Source organism: Rhinatrema bivittatum, chromosome 1 (assembly GCF_901001135.1).
Source record: "Rhinatrema bivittatum chromosome 1, aRhiBiv1.1, whole genome shotgun sequence".
NCBI lineage: Eukaryota > Metazoa > Chordata > Amphibia > Gymnophiona > Rhinatrematidae > Rhinatrema > Rhinatrema bivittatum.
The window spans coordinates 620,225,694-620,244,415 of record NC_042615.1 but is presented as its reverse complement, the minus strand read 5'-3'; the positions used below and the strand labels follow the sequence as shown (position 1 = coordinate 620,244,415).

The window sequence follows — 18,722 nt, the reverse complement described above, 5'->3', positions numbered from 1 at the left end:
TGTTGTTGAACACCTTTCCTGCAGATTTACATTGTATTTACAGATATTAGAAAGGAGGTTAACGCTGCTTATTTTAATGGTGCTTTTCTTAGCGTCCTGTCAGATGAATCCAGAACAAGTGTGTTATGCCCCTCTACCAGCAGATGGAGACAGATCAAACTGACGTCACAGTATATACGTACCTGCAGTGACATCAGTCTATCAGTATTCTCCGTCTCTAGCAGATGGTGGTCATGTATCTCCCTACTGGGGATTGCTTCGATTTGGGGATAAAAAAGGAGAAATTAAATTCGCCCCGCTCTCCTGCGGTGATAACAAATGGTCCCGCTCCCAGTTGAGAATTCCTAAGGTGATTTCCGTGGCCCTTCAGATGAGTGCCTTGGTCCAGTAGCTGGTTTTTCAGTTGACTTGGACTTAGCTGTTTAAGCAGCTGAAAGGCAGTGGGTGCAGGAAACCGAGTGAGGCGGTGACTGTATATGCCCTCTCCCCCCGCAGCCAGAGACTGTCTCTGTACTCAGCCAGGTAGGGCTGGGCTCAGGTAAGTTTAAAAAAAAAATACAGAGACAGAGAAGGAATGTGTTTTGTGTAGGGCTTCCTCCTTCCCCTGGTCTCCGTGCTCGGTGCGCCGTTCCGATGTTTGTCCCGCTCCATGGGAGGTCAAGGGATGTGGGCAGCCTGGCAGGTTGAGCAGTTTCTGTAGGCTAGATCCCGCTCTGAGGCTTTTTCTCTGTATGCCGCGTGTTGGGCCTCAACAGCATTTTGTGCGCTTTCTATAGGCTACCCTCTACAAGTTTGTCAGTTTAGTGTGTGCGTCTAGCTGTTGTCCAAGTTGTGCGTCCAGTTTTTGGATGCTTAGTCAGGCCTTGTTTTGTGCATCCAAGTTAAATGGCACCTTTAGTGGCTGCACGTTTACCTGAGCGCACCTGTTGAGCATTGCTGTGTGCTTAAATTTTTTGAGGCGCCTATCCTAGGGATGCCTAAGTTTTAGACGTCTAAGTATTGAAACACCTATGTGTGAGACACCTAAGTGTTGAACGCCTAATTTTTTGGATGCCTTAAAAAAATAAAAATAATTAATCAGCTGGATGCACGCTCTCAGCCTAATGGCGCCTATACCTTAGAATCCTAAGCACCTTTCTCTTTGTGCTGCTTGTCATATTTGGGCGTCTCAGCCTGGAGTGCCTGCTAACTTGTGCCAGAGCTGTTTGGAGGCTCAAGGAGAATTGTCTCCCTCTGATTTCACTAAGCCTGGTTCTTCCCAGCCAGATGTAGTTCTGAGTAAAGAAGTGTCAGGTGGGGCGCCTAATTTTGGAACTCCCCTAACTGGTTCTTCAGCAGGGGAGGGTAGCCTCAGATACCTCCTGGTTTTGGTATTGATACTTCTACATTTTCATGGGCTCAGGCAGTGTCATGGGCGGAGGTTAGAATATTGTCTCCCAACGACACTTGCTAAGCTGCAACATCCTCATTGCATGATTGTTCCAGGTACTGTCATCTGGATGTGCAAGTTTGAGAGGATGCAGCCTTTGCACGTGCAGTTTTGACTGGACTGTGGGCAGCCTCCCGACCTATTTGGAAGTAGCTTGGGTACATCCCACTTATTCTGGATTCCTCTGATTGGATGCTAAGAAATGAGAAATTACTACTTACTTGATGATTTCCTTTTCTTTAGGATAGTCAGATGAATCCAGCTTCCCTCCCTTGGCTGCCGAATGATTGCATTATGGTCCTCCTGCGTAGCTATGTGTTACAGGGATTACTGGTAAGTATTCATCCGGTCCCTAGACTAACGTTAATACATTCTTGTCTGAGCTCAGTGTTGCCTGTTGGCTGAGTATTGAAATAGTTATCAAGTTTTGTTAGTCTGTCCACAGTTGCTTTGGAAGAGAATACTGGCAGGCTGATGTCACTGCAGGGGTACATATACTGTGACGTCAGTTTGCTCCATCTCCATCTGCTGGTAGAAGTGCATAACCCACTTGTTCTGGATTTATCTGACTGTCCTAAAGAAAAGGAAATGATTAGGTAAGTAGCAATTTCTCATTTAATTAGTTATATTTTATGGTGGAGGCTGTGAATTATAAGAAAAGCTAAATAAAGTTGTTTCTGGTGTAAGGAAGAGCAGGGTCCTCTTGCTTGGTGTTTGTATTGTAGTATTTTTGTGACTTGCAAAAAACAAAACAAAGTGAAAATAGGGAGGTCTATATTCAGAAATAGTCTGGATAGTAAAGTTAGCCGGATAAACCTATCCAGCTAACTCTGGAGGCATATTCGATAGTGCAGCCACACTATAGAATATAGCTGGCTAACTTTAGGACAGTTCTTTGACTCGATCAGACTTAGCCAGCTAAGTCATCCGGCTAACTCTGAATATTGGAGATAGCCCGTTAACTTATCTGGCTAACGCAACTCCTCCCAGTTACACCTCTGGACCTTCCGTAACTTATACGACTAAATTTTAGGTCCCTAACTTATTATTTAGCTAGAATTTAGCCAGGTAAAGGCTGAATATAGCCGGGTAAGCCATTTAGATGCATGGAACAATCTTCCAATGGAGGCTGTGGAGATAAAAACATTACGGGAATTCAGTACAAACGCAAAGAATTGCAATAGGAAGGAAAAGTGGATAGACTAGATGTGGGCCTAGCAGTCATCTGCTGTCATTGTTTGTGTTTCTATATAGGATGAAAAAAAATAACCAATTTTTCATTAATTGTTTTCTTTTAGTACAAGGAAGACCATTTGAAATAAAGGAGATGTTTCTCGAAGATATACTACGAACTACAGGATACACTAATAAAGAAATGTTAAAATATAAGAAGGAAAAACAACGAGGTATGTTTAGTTTTAAAGCATGTAATGTGTTATGGTGATGCTGCATAAAAAATCATTGTCAAGTCTAAAATATGGTACTGATAGATTTCACTGTAGCCAAGACTGAATTGTCTGTCTGTTTTTCCCTCTTTCTCTGGGAGGACTGATATTGGAGAATAGGTTCCTATTTCTGACTAAGGATTGGAAAGACATGTTCGGAGGGTGAACTCCTCAGTGCCTTGTCCTTATTAGTTCAGCTTGCCTCTGGAGTGGAAACTTTACCCCCCTTTTTCTCATGGCCTTTGAAACATGCTCAAGGTCAAATACTCCAACATAGGGCTGTCCACACTGTAATAACTTTAGAATGGAAAACTTTCAATATGTTTTCCAGACTGGTAAATTTGTTGTCAAAACTAGACATTAATGTGCATCCAGAGGACAATTGTGGGCTTCATCTTTGGCATTGCTACTGGCTGGATTTGAGACCTGGAAACACAAACCTGAGCACTGGAAATTGAGAGTATGGATTTGATATGAGTTTCAACCAGTATTTTGAGGATCAAAGGATCTGAGGGACTAATTCTTACATAGCAACATAGTAAATGACAGCAAATAAAAAAATAAAATGGTCTATCCAGTTTGCCCAATTGAGATTCATCCACTTTGTGTAGATATGCATGTATATTTGGTACGTTTTTATACTTCCTCCTGTTCCTGAACATACCCAGATCAGTCCAGACAAGTGGGGTTTTATTCATCCCTACCAGCAGATGGAGGTAGAGGCACTCTCGTATATGTGGGCACTGCCACATATACGAGAGTGCCACCTGCAGTCCCTCAGTGTTTCTCTCCCTCCAGCAGTTAGTAGAGGTGCTAACCCTGCAGTTCTGACTGACTGGATATTTTGAGGAAAATTGCTCCCCCGAGGTGGCAAGTTCCTGAAGAAGGGCCATCCCTCAGGTTGTCCAGTTCAGCCCGCAACTCCGGGACTCTGGACAGCCAGTGGTCTGGTTTCCTTGGTGGGACCCGAAGCCCCTCTGCTGGCCCGAGAGCTTTCAGGGAAGTACCCTTAGCTTTGTACTTTGGGGTTTTTCTTATTGGTGTATGGGCCTTTAAGACTTTAAAAAAAAAAAAAAGTAAAAGGTGCCTGCTTTGCAGCAGAGGCAGCTCGAGCATAGGCTGAGCTGCCTGCGATCGTCGGGAGCGGGCCTGGTGGTGCTCGAGTGGATCGGGGAAACTGACAGTGGAGGAAGACCCCGGTTGGGGAAAGGTACCTCTGTTGTTAACTTGGCTACCCTGCCGTTTGGAGCGCGTGGTTTTCAGCTGCACCAGCGGCCTTCTGTGCGTGCTGGTGGTAATTACAGAAGGCAGTGCGCCCTCTTCCGTTTTCGGCCGCTGCCGTGTGGTGCGCCCCTCAGCCTCGCAGCCCGGGCTGCATTGCCGCACTGTGGGCAACGGAATTGCTTCAATTTTAGCCATTAATTTCTTTATTTTTTTCTTTGATTTTTTTCTGATTTTTTTTCTTTCTTTTGGGAGTTTATGGCGAGCAAGCAGCACGAGGAGTTCTGCTGGGCCTGTGGGGGTCAGGCGGCCTCCCTTAATGACCTCCTCCTCTGCACGGAGTGTGCAGGAGGGGGCGAGGAGGCTTCGGAGAAGAAGTTGAAGCCACAGAGACATTTGAGGACTGCAGCAGTGGCGCTTGGGGCACAGGAGGGGAGTGGCTATAGCCACGGAAGTGGAGCCGGATAAGGGGGTTTCGCCCTGGGGTTCTGGGGCGTCCCCGCCGCTTCTTTCTCCCATGGTCCAGCCCAGATGTTTCGGGCCCTAGCAGCCCCAAGTGCCCTTCAGGAGCCCTGGGATGTTTTCTCCCGAATTTGTGCTTTTACTGCATGAGGCCTTCCTGGCTAGGCAGGCAGGTAAGTGCGGTATGAAGGTAAGCCCGGTGGACTCAGAAAAGCGGAAGAAGGTTCCCTCTAAAGCAGCGCTTCTCAACCGGTGTGTCGCGACATACCAGTGTGTCGCCAAGCACCGGTCTCTCCCGCTGCTCTTTCCTCCCTGCTGCCGTTGCCGCCGGGCTATCAGTACGTTCAAGCCCAGTGGGAACGGCAGCAGTGCTAAAAGAAGCTGTGGCACCTGTGGCTGGCCTTTTCTTCTTCCCGCGCCTGCCCCCCCCCCCCCCCCCCCCCCCCCCCGTGACCCGGAACAGGAAGTGATACACGGTGCGCGGGAAGGAGAAAGAGCTGTGCCGAATGATAAAGTAGCAGCGGCGGCTGCAGCATCAGCCCCCAAGCAATTGAAGCAGCCGGTAATCAAGAAAGGAGTCAGCAGCATGAGCCTCCCGCGGCCGATGGGATTCTACTTTCTTGGCTTGCGGGGGCTGGAGGAGGAGGAGGCTGCTACAGCTACCATTTGTGCTCGGGGAGGGGTGGGGGAGAGGAAGTGAGTGAGAGAGAGAGAGAAAAGCAGCCAGCCAGCCAGCCAGTGTGTAAGTGAGAGAATTTATTTGAGAACATGTGTGTGATTGAGAGAAACTGGTCAGAGAGCTGATGTATGTGTATATGTGAGAGACAATGAAAGTGACTGCTCAGGGAGATGACTGATGTGTGTGTGTGTGTGAGAGAGAGAGAGAAAAAGCATGGAAATGAGAAATCTGGGTATGTGAGAAAGCATGGGAGTGAGAAGCCTGATTATGTGAGAGAGAGCATGGGAGTGGGAAGCCTGTGTGTGTGCATGCATGAGAGACTGTTTGGTAAGGTGACGGTGTGTGTGAGAGAAAGAGACTGGTGTGTGTGAATGTGAGAGAAAAAATGTGATTCAGGAAATGAGAAGCCTGTGCAGTGGAGAGCGAGCATGGAAATGAGAGAGAGACTGGTGTGTGTGTGTAACAGAGAGAAAGTGATTATGGGGACGAGAAGCCTGTGCATGTGAAGAGAATGAGCATGGGAGTGAGAAACCTGGGTGTGTGCGAGACACAGCATGGGAGTGAGAAGCCTGTATATCTGAAAGAGAACATGGGAGTGGGAAGCCTGTGTGTGTGTGTATATATGCACGAGAGAGATCAGGTGACTGGTGTGTGTTTGTGTGTATGTGTGTGTGTGAGAGAGAGAGAGAAAGAAAGTGATTATGGGAATGAGAAGAGTGAGCAAGGGAGTGATAAACCTGGGTGTGTGTGAGACACAGCATGGGAGTGAGAAGCCTGTATATCTGAAAGAGAACATGGGAGTGGGAAGCTTGTGTGTGTGTGTGTGTGTGTGTGTGTGTATGCATGAGAGAGATCAGGTGACTGGTGTGTGTTTGTGTGTGTATGTGTGTGTGTGTGTGAGAGAGAGAGAGAGAAAGAAAGTGATTATGGGAATGAGAAGAGTGAGCATGAGAGTGAGAAACCTGTGTGTGTGTGACACAGCATGGGAGTGAGAAGCCTGTATATCTGAAAGAGAACATGGGAGTGGGAAGCTTGTGTGTGTGTATGCATGAGAGAGATCAGGTGACTTGTGTGTGTTTGTGTGTGTGTGTGTGTGTGTGTGTGTGTTTGAGACAGAGAAAGTGATTATGAGAATGAGAAGCCTGTATATGTAAATAGAACACGGGAGTGGGAAGCCTGTGTGTGTGTGTATGGCACGAGAGAAACTGTTCAGGAAGGTGACTGGTGTGTGTGTCAAAGACTGTTTGGAGATGATTGGTGTGTGAGAGACAGAAACTGTCTCTCACACATCAATCATCTGGTATGGTGTGTGACTGGTATGGTGTGTGTGTGAGAGACATGGGCACTAAGGAAGAGGACCATGAGTATAGAGCTTAGCCTCTACTGCTGCTTCTGCTGTGCTACGGCCTGCATGGAAGAGGAGTAGGAGAGCTGCTGGAGGGGATAAGTAAAGGTGGCTTTTTAAGTTTATTTTTCTTGATTGACTGCCATTTAAATTATTTAATATTATGTGAAGTGTCTGCTTTTTTTGAAATATTTTATTGGTGTTTGGAGAATGTTTAATAGCTTTTATGAGTTTTTAATTGTTGGATGTTATTCTGTTCTTAGCTGTTTTGAAACATTTATTCTGCTTATTAATATAGTTTTACAATTATTTCTGTGTGGGGATCTATAGCTGCTTGCTAGTTCTGTTTTCCTAATAAGAGGTGTATTGGTTTTTAGGGCCTGATTTAATATTTGTAGTGTTGCCTTTTCATAGATAGGGTTGCTCCTGTTTGAGTGTATTCCATAATACAGGTGTAACTGTGTGCGGATTAGTTGATGTGCATTACTACAGATCCTGGGAGTATGTTAGGTCTGTTCTGTGTCTTTTACCGAGATGAGATATTTTACTAGCATGTAAGCATTTGTATCAGTCTTTTATTTGTTATGTTTTCTCAAGAGGACATGCATTGGTGGTATACTGCTGTCTTTTCATAAGTAGGGCTATTGAGCCTGGAAGTAGAAGGAGTTTGAGTTGCTGTTACTGAGATGACACCAGAACCAGAATATCTTTTTTGTAGGGTGAGTTGTATGGGGAATGTCATAAATCTGCTTTACATCCATTATTGTGGGTCAGGGGGGTTCCCGTGGATGCAAACTGTACTTTTACATCTAGCCCCGTGATGATCATGGGTCAGTGTGTCACGCATGTGAGAACCATATGTCAGGTGTGTCCCGACAGAAAAAAGGTTGAGAACCACTGCTCTAAAGGATCCACGGGACCGCGAATCCTGGCCCGCGAGGGGCGCCCAGCATGCTCTGAGTCCGATTCGGATGAGTCTCGGGAGGAGGAAGACATTTCCTTGGGGGCCGATCGAGATGAGGATCCGATAGGAGGTCCCCCTCTGGACCCAGTAGATTCTAGAACGGAGCAGGGGGTCTCGGAGGGGGCCAGAGGCTGAAGGCGATGATCCGCGAGAGATCCGTCTCTTTGAGAGAGAGAAACTTCACCCGCTTATCCAGGTATTAGAGGAATTGGGGATTAAGCTCACTCTGGAGGATTTGGATGCAGAAGGGGTTAATCCGGTGCTGGATGGCCTTAGGAGACCTCCCAGTGCCTTTCCAATTCCGAAGAAGATCCAGAAGTTGATTAATCGGGAGTGGGATTCCCCCCGACTCGAGTCGGCAGGGCAGTGTCCAAGCTTTATCCCTGAGCGAGGAACATTTAGATGTTCTCAAGATTCTGAAGGTGGATGCAGTGGTTTCGGCAGTCACCAAGAAGACTACCATCCCGGTGACTGGAGCTTCCACTCTGAAGGACGTTCAGGATCGGAAGTTAGAGCTGCACCTCAAGCAAGCCTTTGAGATTCTGGGTCTAGGCCTGCAAGCGGCGGTCTGCAAGTCTCATGCAGCAGTCCTGTTTGTGTTGGATCCAGAAACCTCAGGAGCAGATGGCCTCTGGAACTCTGTCCCTGATCCAGGCGGCTCGCCTGGAGGTGGGGGTTGCCTTTGGAGCTGATGCCTTATATGACCTGGTAAGAACCACGGCTCGTGGTATGGTGTCAGTGGTGGCAGCCAGACGTCACTTGTGGTTACGAAATTGGTCGACTGATCTTTCGTCAAAATCGCAGCTCTGTAATTTGCCTTTTCAGGGAAAGCTGTTGTTTGGTGAGTATCTCGATCGTCCGATGAAGTCTCTGGGAGAGACCAAAGGCAATAGGCTGCCGGAGGATCGAAAGTTGATCTGGAAGCCTTTCTCCTCTATGCCTCGTTTTCCGGGAGTCGAGATTTTGTCCGGCGAGATCCTCAGGGGCCTCTGGCCCAAGACAGTCCTCGCATAGGCAGCAGTCCTTTCGGGGGACTGGAAAGACATCTGGAGGCGGATCCACCCAGGGAGCGGGTGGCAATAAGTCCTCCCAATGAGATCCGGTAGATCCACTCCTCCTCTCTGGTGATTGGGGGCAGGCTGGCCGGTTTTACGGGGAGTGGACCAAGATAACATCCGACCAGTGGGTGTTGAGCGTGGTGAGAGAAGGTTATACCTTAGTTTTCTTGTCCTCTGCGGTCAGCTTTTCTGGAGTCATGTTGTCTTTCCTGAAGTAAGCAGGCAGCTGTCCAGGAAATGCTTCAGCGGTTGTTAAGTCTGGAGACTGTAGTGCCGGTACCGGTGTCCGAACAGGGATAAGATAGATATTCCATCTATTTCATGGTGCCAAAAAAGGAGCGCACTTTCTGACCTGAAAAAGGTCAACCAGAGTTTGAAGGTACCGTGTTTTTGGATGGAGATGTTGCTCAGTAGAATCTATATGGGTAGAAATCCCATGTGTGTTGGGTAAGAGTATAGTGATAGGAGTATACTATCGTCCACCTGGACAAAATGATCAGACAGATGATGAAATGCTAAGAGATCAGGGAAGCTAACCAATTTGGCAGTGCAATAATAATGGGAGATTTCAATTACCACGTACACAAAAAGAGTCAGTGGTAAACCACAATAATAAATCTAATCACAAAAATGTGGAAACCAAAATATTTTAAAATTATAGCCTAAGAAGGTGTCAGCAAGCCTGACGTTATATGTCTTTAACAAAGACACTAACCGGTCTTCTCAATCATCCACCTTCATCATCCTTTAATGCTTCAAAAATAAGTTTTTAGGTTTTTTCTTATTAATGATAAAAATAGTCCTCCATCCATAACATCAAAAATGACTCGGACTCTTAATAATCATACTTTAGCAAGAGTCGATTACCATTCAAGCGGGACCAGACGTCTCAACCATCTTGTCAGAACAAACTCTGGTCCCGCTTGAATGGTAATCGACTCTTGCTAAAGCATTTTTGATGTGCCCCTGATGAAGCTGAGTTAAGCGAAACACCGGCCTGTGTAGGGCAATATTAATGTATGATTATTAAGAGTCCAAACATTGTCAAGTTAAGTGTAAAACATTGATAAGACAGGCAAAGAGAGAATTTGAAATGAAGTTGGCCATAGAGGCAAAAACTCATAATATATATATCCGAAGCAAGAAACCTGTGAGGGAGTCGGTTGGACCAATAGGGCTCTTAGGGAAGATAAGGCCATTGCAGAAAGACTAAATTAATTCTTTGCTTCCGTGTTTACTAATGAGGATGTTGGGGAGATACCAGTCCCGGAGACTGTTTTCAGGGGTGATGAGTCAGATGAAATGAACGAAATCACTGTGAACCTGGAAGATGTAGTAGGCCAGATTGACAAACTAAAGAGTAGCAAATCACCTGGATGAGATGGTATGCATCCTAGGGTACTGAAGGAACTCAAAAATGAAATTTCTGATCTATTAGTTAAAATTTGTAACCTATCATTAAAATCATCCATTGTACCTGAAGACTGGAGGGTGGCCAATGTAACCCCAATATTTAAAAAAGGCTCCAGGGGCGATCCGGGTAACTATAGACTAATGAGCCTGACTTCAGTGCCGGGAAAAATAGTGGAAACTATTCTCAAGATCAAAATTGTAGAGCATATAGAAAGACTTGTTTTAATGGAACACAGTCAACATGGATTTACCCAAGGGAAGTCTTGCCTAACAAATCTGCTTCATTTCTTTGAGGGGGTTAATAAACGTGGATAAAGGTGAACCGGTAGATGTAGTGTATTTGGATTTTCAGAAGGCGTTTGACAAAGTCCCTCATGAAAGGCTTTTACGAAAACTAAAAAGTCATGGGATAGGAGGCGATGTCCTTTTGTGGATTACAAACTGGTTAAAAGACAGGAAACAGAGAGTAGGATTAAATGGTCAATTTTCTCAGTGGATAAGGGTAAACAGAGGAGTGCCTCAGGGATCTGTACTTGGACCGGTGCTTTTCAATATATATATATATATATGGTTCTTAGGGATGGAAGAAAGAACCAGCTAAATGATATATACCACTAATACATGTTAACTGAATGGATAAAGGAATGTAATTTAAGTTACATAGATAAGATTGTTAAAGAAATAAGTGGTGTATTCCTTAAAATAGACCTATCATAACATCAATGTGGTTAGGGTATACTTAGTTCGATTAGGGTAAGATTGAGGATAGAAACAGGAGAGGACTGAGGGTCATAACTAATTGGACTAAAAGTTGATTTTAGTACATATGAAATATTTAATGTTTTGTAAAAAAATCTTTTCACTTAAATTATTAGTTCATTGTTAAGTTTTCAATAAAAGATTAATATCTTTAAGAGACGTCATATATTTGAATTGATTTATTAAATACAATAATAGTGCTTATGGTCTCCCACGGTTTCACGTCGGGGGTTTTTGTATGTATGTATATGTATGTATATGTATGTATGTATATATATATATATATGTGTATATATATAAATGATCTGGAAAGGAATACGACGAGTGAGGTTATCAAATTTGCGGATGATACAAAATTATTCAGAGTAGTTAAATCACAAGTGGATTGTGATACATTACAGGAGGACCTTGCAAGACTGCAAGATTGGGCATCCAAATGGCAGATGAAATTTAATGTGGACAAGTGCAAGGTGTTGCATATAGGGAAAAATAGCCCTTGCTGTAGTTACATGATGTTAGGTTCCATATTAGGAGCTACCACCCAGGAAAAGGATCTAGGCATCATAGTGGATAATACTTTAAAATCGTTGGCTCAGTGTGCTGCAGCAGTAAAAAAAAAAAAAAAAAAAAAAAAAAAAGCAAACAATGTTAGGAATTATTAGGAAGGGCAGGGTTAATAAAATGGAAAATGTCATAATGCTTCTATATCTATCGCTCCATGGTGAGACCGCACCTTGAATACTGTGTACAATTCTGGTTGCCGCATCTCAAAAAAGATATAGTTGCGATGGAGAAAGTACAGAGAAGGGCAATCAAAATGATAAAGGGGATGGAACAGCTCCCCTATGAGGAAAGGCTGAAGAAGTTAGGACTATTCAGCTTGGAGAAGAGACTGCTGAGGGGGGGATATGATAGAGGTCTTTAAGATCATGAGAGGTCTTGAACGCGAAGATGTGAATCGGTTATTTACACTTTCGAATAATAGAAGCAGTAGGGGGCATTCCTTAAAGTTAGTAAGTAGCACATTTAAGACTAATCGGAGAAAATTCTTTTTCACTCAACACACAATAAAGCTGGAATTTGTGGCCGGATGAAGTTGTTAGTGCAGTTAGTTTAGTTTAGCTGGGTTCAAAAATGGTTTGGATAAGTTCTTGGAGGAGAAGTCCATTAACGGCTATTAATCAAGTTTACTTAGGGAATAGCCACTGCTATTAATTGCATCAGTAGCATGGGATCTTCTTAGTGTTTGGGTAATTGCCAGGTTCTTGTGGCCTGGTTTGGCCTCTGTTGGAAACAGGATGCTGGGCTTGATGGACCCTTGGTCTGACCCAGCATGGTGTCACATGTGCTGGATATCAATCTCCTAGGTGTAGTTTTGTGCTGGCTATTATTACAATGGCAATTTCTTATGTTCTTACTGCAATTGCGGCGGTACGGAGAGGAGAGTTTTGGCATCCCTGGATCTCACCAAGGCTTATCTTCATATTCCCATCCGTCAGGAACACCAGATGTTCCTCAGATTACTGGTTCTGGGATAGCACTACCAGTTTCAAGCGCTTCCCTTTGGTCTGGCCACTGCCCTGCGAACCGTCACGAAGCTGATGGTAGTAGTGGCTGCGGCCCTGCGATAGGAGGGATTGTTGGTGCATCCTTACTTGGACGACTGGCTAATCCGGGCGAAGTCACTGGAAGAGTGTGTGCGGTCTGTAGACAGAGTGAAGTCACTCCTGGAATCTCTGGGCTGGATCATCAATGTGCAGAAGAGTCATCTGGTCCCCTCTTGCTCCCTCAAGTACTTGGGAGCTCATTTCGACACCAGCGGGGCAGAGTATTTCTTACAGACGACAGGGTGAACAAGATTCAGGAGCAGATAGCTAGTCTATTTTGTCTACCGCTGCCAAAGGTCTGAGATTATTTACAGGTCCTGGGCTCGATGGCATCCACATTGGAGCTGGTACCTTGGGCGTTTGCTCATTTGAGGCCTCTGCAGAGAGCGTTGCTGTCCCGCTGGAGTCCTCTGTTGCAACAATACTTTCTATCCCTGTCTCTGACTGAGTTGTCCAGGTCCAGTCTGGCCTGGTGGATAACGCGGAGCAATCTGGAGAAGGGAATGCCTCTTGAGGTCCCGGATTGGGTGGTGATCACCACGGATGCCAGTCTTCGGGGATGGGGAGCGGTTTGTCTGGGAAAATCTGTGCAGGGCCTCTGGTCAACTGGAGATGAGAGCGGTGCGCAGGGCTGTGGTGGAGATTCTACCCTTGGTCTGCGATTGGATGGTGTGAGTTTTCTCGGACAACTCGACCACGGTGGCTTACATCAACTGCCAAGGGGGAACCAAGAGTCCCACAGCAGCGTGGGAAGCTCAACGGTTGTTCAAGTGGGCAGAGCTCCATCTCGAAGGGATCGCTGCCTGACACGTAGCAGGAGTCGACAACATCCAGGCAGATTACCTCAGCCGTTAACAGTTGGACCCAGGGGAGAGGAAACTGTCTCCGGGAGCCTGGAATCTCCTCTGCGATCGGTGGGGGACTCCTCAATTCGATTTCATGGCAACGCGTCTCAATGCCAAGACACAAAGGTTCTTCAGCCATCGGAGGGAGTCAGGGGCGAAGGGGCTTGATGCCCTGGTATGTCCGTGGCCGATTGGTGTCCTCCTGTATGTTTTTCCTCCATGGCCGCTTATAGCGAGGGTGCTCAGGCAGATAGGTCACCCAGGGTCAGTGGTAATTGTGGCTCCAGAGTGGCCTCGTCGTCCTTGGTTCGCGGACCTACTACGTCTGGCAGTGGACGGACCGCTACGCCTGACTCACTTGCCAGATCTGCTTCGTCAGGGTTCCATATTTTCAGATTGGGAGGATCGCTTTTGTCTCGTGGCCTAGCTTTTGAGAGGAGGCGATTGCGTGTGAGAGGGTATTCCCAGCCAGTAATTGCTACACTTCTACATGCACGGCGCCCTTCCACCTCTTTGGCTGATTCCAGAGTCTGGAAGGTGTTTGAGACCTGGTGTGGACAACAGGGATTGGACCCTCTTAAAGTTTCCGTCTCCCATATTTTGTCCTTTTTGCAGGTGGGCTTATTCAAAGGGTTGGCCCATAGTTCTCTTCGAGTCCAGGTTTCAGCCTTATGTTGTCTCAGAGGGAGAATACAGGGGAAGGTTTTGGCTTCCCATCCGGATGTAGTGCATTTTCTACGGGGAGTCAATCATCTCCGTCCACCTCTGCATAGCATTTGTCCGGAATGGAACCTCAATCTAGTGTTAAGAGCCCTTTGGACGGTACCTTTCGAGCCTCTGGGTTGAACGTCTTTGAAGATCCTTACTCTGAAGACTTTCTTTTTGGTAGCTATCTGTTCGGCTAGGAGGATTTTGGAATTACAGGTGCTTTCTTGCCGTGATCCATTTCTCTAGATTTCGTCGGACAAGGTGTCTTTGCGAACAGTGCCTTCGTTTCTTCCCAAAGTGGTGTCTGGTTTTCATGTGAACCAAACCGTGGAGTTGCCTGGGTTTCCGGATTGGGCTCAGGATCTCTCGATGGGACGAGAGCTCCATCTTTTGGATGTGAGACGAGTGGTGTTGCGATACTTGAAGGTCACTAACTCTTTCCATCGCTCTGATCATTTGTTCGTCCTATTCGGGGGAGCAAAAGGAGAGAAGGCGTCAAAATCCTTTTCGTCTCGCTGGTTGAAAGAGACTATCTCTGTGGCTTATGTATCCAAAGGAAGAGCAGTTCCAGTGGGGCTTAGGGCACATTTGACTTGGGCTCAGGCGACTTCTTGGGCTGAGTGTCAGCTAGTGTCTCCCTAGGAGATCTGTAGAGCTGCAGTGTGGTCCTCATTACATACTTTCACCAAGCATTACGGTTTGGATGTGTGGGCCCCGGAGACAGCCCCTTTTGGGGAGAGTGTTCTTCGAGCGGGTCTTTTGGGTTCCCACCCAGGGTAGGAGGGCTTTGGTACATTCCACTTGTCTGGACTGATCTGGGTATGTTCAGGAAAGGAAAATTGGTTCTTACCTGCTAATTTTCGTTCCTGTAATACTACAGAGGCCCGCCATGATGATCTATGCCGAAAGACTGCTTGGTTTCCTGCTGTATTTGTTTGCAAAGCAGTGTTGCCATATTTGGCTAAGAATTTTCAGTTTACTGTTCTAATTTTAATTATCTTGGCTTGGGTATCGATTAATACTGAGGGACTGCAGGTGGCACTCTCGTATATGTGGCAGTGCCCAAAGTTTTGTTCTCTACCTCCATCTGTTGGTAGGGAAGAATAAAACCCCACTTGTCTGGACTGATCTGTGGTATTACAGGAACGAAAATTAGCAGGTAAGAACCAATTTTCCTTTCTTATTTATTTCTTATTTATTTTTAACTTTTATATACCGACATTCTTGCATTAAATGCAAATCATGCCGGTTTACAATGAAACAGAAAAAGCAGGAAAAAATTCCTTACTCGAATACAATTCGAATTCTTGAGGATTTAAAGCAGTATTTCAATGTAGCTTGCCATGCTTGAACACTCAGTCTCTAGTTTCTGTGTATTGCTGTATATTAGAAAAAAATTGTATTACCTCCCCTACAGGAAAGGCGAGATATGAGAGATATAATAGAGACATTTAAATATCTCTGAGGTTTCCATACGCAGGAGGCGAACCTCTTTTGACAGAAAGCAGGCTCTAGAACGAGGGGTCACAGGATGAGGCTAAAATGTAGTGGATGCATGGAACGACTTCCCAGTGGAGGTGGTGGAGACACAATTGAATTTTCTGAATTGAAGAAAATATGGGATAAATTCAGGGGATCTCTGAGGGAATGATGGCAATTGTAAAGCTAAATTAGTTCGGCGAATGGGCAGATTAGATAGGCCTTATGGTCTCTTTCTGCCGTCATATTTCTCTGTTTCTACCTTCCTAGTTCTTGGGTTTCTTTGTACTGCCAGCTGTTGATTGCAGCACCAGAGAACCTTTGGGAAGAAGAGATCATGTTTCTGCCTTCGAAGAAGACCCTTTCTAAAAAAAAACGTTTCCCTGCAAAGTGTATGTCATAATGCCTAATAGCATTGTTCATCCATGCTGAATTTTTGATAATGAGACATTTTATCTGACCGTTTTAAAATCTGCTTCCTTTTTGCCTGCTAGACCATTTCTCTTAGGATTTCTACATTCCTCAACTGTTGGAGAGAAAGGGCATACCCTTTTCATGACCTCACTTCTGGTCATAAAAAGGGAGTAATCCTATTCCCTTGCCAGTAGTTTCTGCCTGCAGATGTGGTCAAGGATATACAGACTTTTTCAGCTTCCCAGAATCGGAGTGCAGCCCCAGTATGGTAGAGCTCCTGGGGCAACAACTTTGTGAGGTTGATTTCCCCAGTGTAGCTGCCTCCCAGGTCCACCTAGGGGGAGGTTTCCTTGCTCCTAAGGGACTGAGGATTCCCTCAGTCTGGGAGTAGACCTAGGTACTCTGGGATTCCCCCTAGAGCAGGGGGAATCCCAGAGTACCTAGGTCTACTCAAAAAAACAAAACAGGAGAACTGTTTTTTGGTCTGGGGTCTCTCTCTCTGTTCTCTTTCTGCTCTTCCTGTTGTCCCCTCCCCTCCTGGGCCTCAGCTCACAGGTCTGCTCAGAAGCCATTCAGTAAAGCTTGCAAAAAACCCCAAAACAGAGCAAGCCCAGCCGAAAGACCCATGGGCCTTGGCAAACACTTTGACCATGGCAAGCAACTTGGCAGCCGCCAATGTTTGGCAACAGGCATTATTCAGAGGTGGTGAGTTTCTGGGAGGCCTGGGAGGGGGAGAGAAAGTACAGGCCATGTTGTACTGTACTATGGCAAGGGAGCTGAGACACAGGACCTCTTCAGCTCATAAACCCCCCCCCCCAAAAAAAAAAAAAAAGAGGAAGTAGTGTATCAGAATTGTTTTTGATAATATTGGTCTGTTGAGATTTGTTTTATTGTGTACATTGTTTTAATGTTATGATTATGTTGTAAATCACTTTGAGAGATGTAATCAGAAAGGCGATTGAGAAATATTTTAAAATAAATAAATAAAATCTGTCCCTCCAGCCAAGCAGCCTATGTAAAGCCCACGACAGCTCTGGTAAAACACAAAAGGGCTGAGGAATACCCTGAGGATCAGGTACTGCCCTTGTGGGGCTAAGAAGGCACCCAACATGGCTGGATTCTTCTGCCCCACATGGGATGATGGCCCAGAGCTGGATCCTCTAGAATGGCCCAGCGTGCTTCCTCTCCCCCATCCCCAGCATGGAGGAATGTCCATGGAAGATAGTATGACTGGTGGTAGACATTGCTTCCCTCCCTGTAAGGGAGGAAGAAGGATTGTCCCCAAGACAGCTGGGATTGGTGCCCTCCCTGAGAGAAGGAAGCTCTGGAGATGACCCACGGGTTATGATGGGAAACCTGGAATTAGGTCTCACCCTGGATTGTGCTAGGGGCTCGTCAGGGGCCCATGCTATGGGTTGTTCTCCGGATTTCATAATGGTAATGAACCATGCATTTTGCGCAGTACAGAAACCTGGATCCTTAGGGGATTCAAAGTGCCGGAACCAGGGTATCCTAGAAAGTAAAAGTGAAAGGCTTAAATGCCTGAGGGAAATGCTGGGGCAGAAAGCCTTTCCCACTGAGACCACCATGCCGGATTTAGGCAAGAAAGGGTGGTCAGAGGACAAATCAGGACAGAGTACACATCTAAGCTTCCAGGAAAAAGGGAAGTGTTTGTCATCATTGGAGAATTCTCCAATGATGACAAACACTTCATCCTCATTCTCCATCCTTCAAGGAATAGGGAAGCCATTGAGATCCTTCCTTGTGTACAAGGCTTTAAGATGGGTGGTTCAAGTAGAATGGGTCTCCCCTCAGGAGGGGCCAAGAGATGGCATGGTAATAGGGAAATTAGATTCTCTCCTGCTGGATGAAAGAAACAAACTGTTGCATGTCCTTAAGGTAAATGCACTGGTTTTAGTGGTGGTCTGTAGAGCTACCATTCCGGCAGAGGGCAGTATGGCGTTAAGGGACCCTCAGGATAGGAAGATAGATGTGGCCCTAAAACCGATCTTCTCCATGGGGACCATGGCAATCCAGGCCTTGATTTGTGGGGGCTACATGGTGTGGGCAGCTTTATGTTGGGTCCAGTAATTGTCCAAGAATCAAAGAAACTGCGTGCTTAGAATCAGCAGTGGCCTCTTTGGCAGATATTTTGTACAATCTGGTCAGACATGCCTCGAGATCGGTTGCATCAAGTGTAGCAACTAGGAGGTTGCTTTGGCTATGTAATTGGGTGGCAGACTATGCTTCTAAGTCACTCCTGTAAGCTTCCCTTTAGGGAGGACTCCTTTTCGGAGAAGAGTAGGAGAAATTGGTAAAAGACTTGGGTGAAACTAAACCCCAAAGACTCCTGGAGGACAGAAGACATCCAAATTGACATAGTTTTAGAAGACAGTTCAAATATCAACACAAGGTTAAAACATTGGGCATGGCAGCAGCATATGCTAATCACTTATTTCTCTTGGAATGCTTTAGGACATTTATTACTATGCATTGTAATTATTTTTCTCTCTGTTCAGTTAAATTTTAAAGTTTAACTATGTTTGCCATGTTTACCATTTGTTCTTAGTTCTATGTATCGCCGTTCAGGCAGTTTCTTGTTCCTTGTAAACCGGTTTGATTTGTATTTAATGCAGGAAGATCGGTATATAAAAACCAAAAATAAATAAATAAATAAATAAATAAATAAATAAATAAATATGCATCAAGAGGCAAATTCCAGTCCTTTCATGGGGCTAAAAGATCAAGTATAGATCAACCAGTAGCCATATTTAGCAGTCGCCCGACATAATGAGGTCAGGCAGGTCCCTCCATTGTTAACGCCAGTGTATGGTATTACACAGAGGGGACTCAGATTATGTTGGACCTATATATAATCTCAAAGGGGAAGGCAC

At 45.6% G+C, this 18,722-nt stretch overlaps 1 protein-coding gene across 1 annotated transcript in view; it reads left to right on the top strand.

Annotated features, from left to right (window-relative positions):
• Positions 1-18,722, top strand: part of YTHDC2 (YTH domain containing 2) — a 237,604-nt gene that overhangs the window by 53,468 nt on the left and 165,414 nt on the right. Inside the window, 1 exon segment of the mRNA XM_029571517.1 lies at positions 2,728-2,835. Coding sequence (XP_029427377.1) covers positions 2,728-2,835 — 108 coding nt within the window.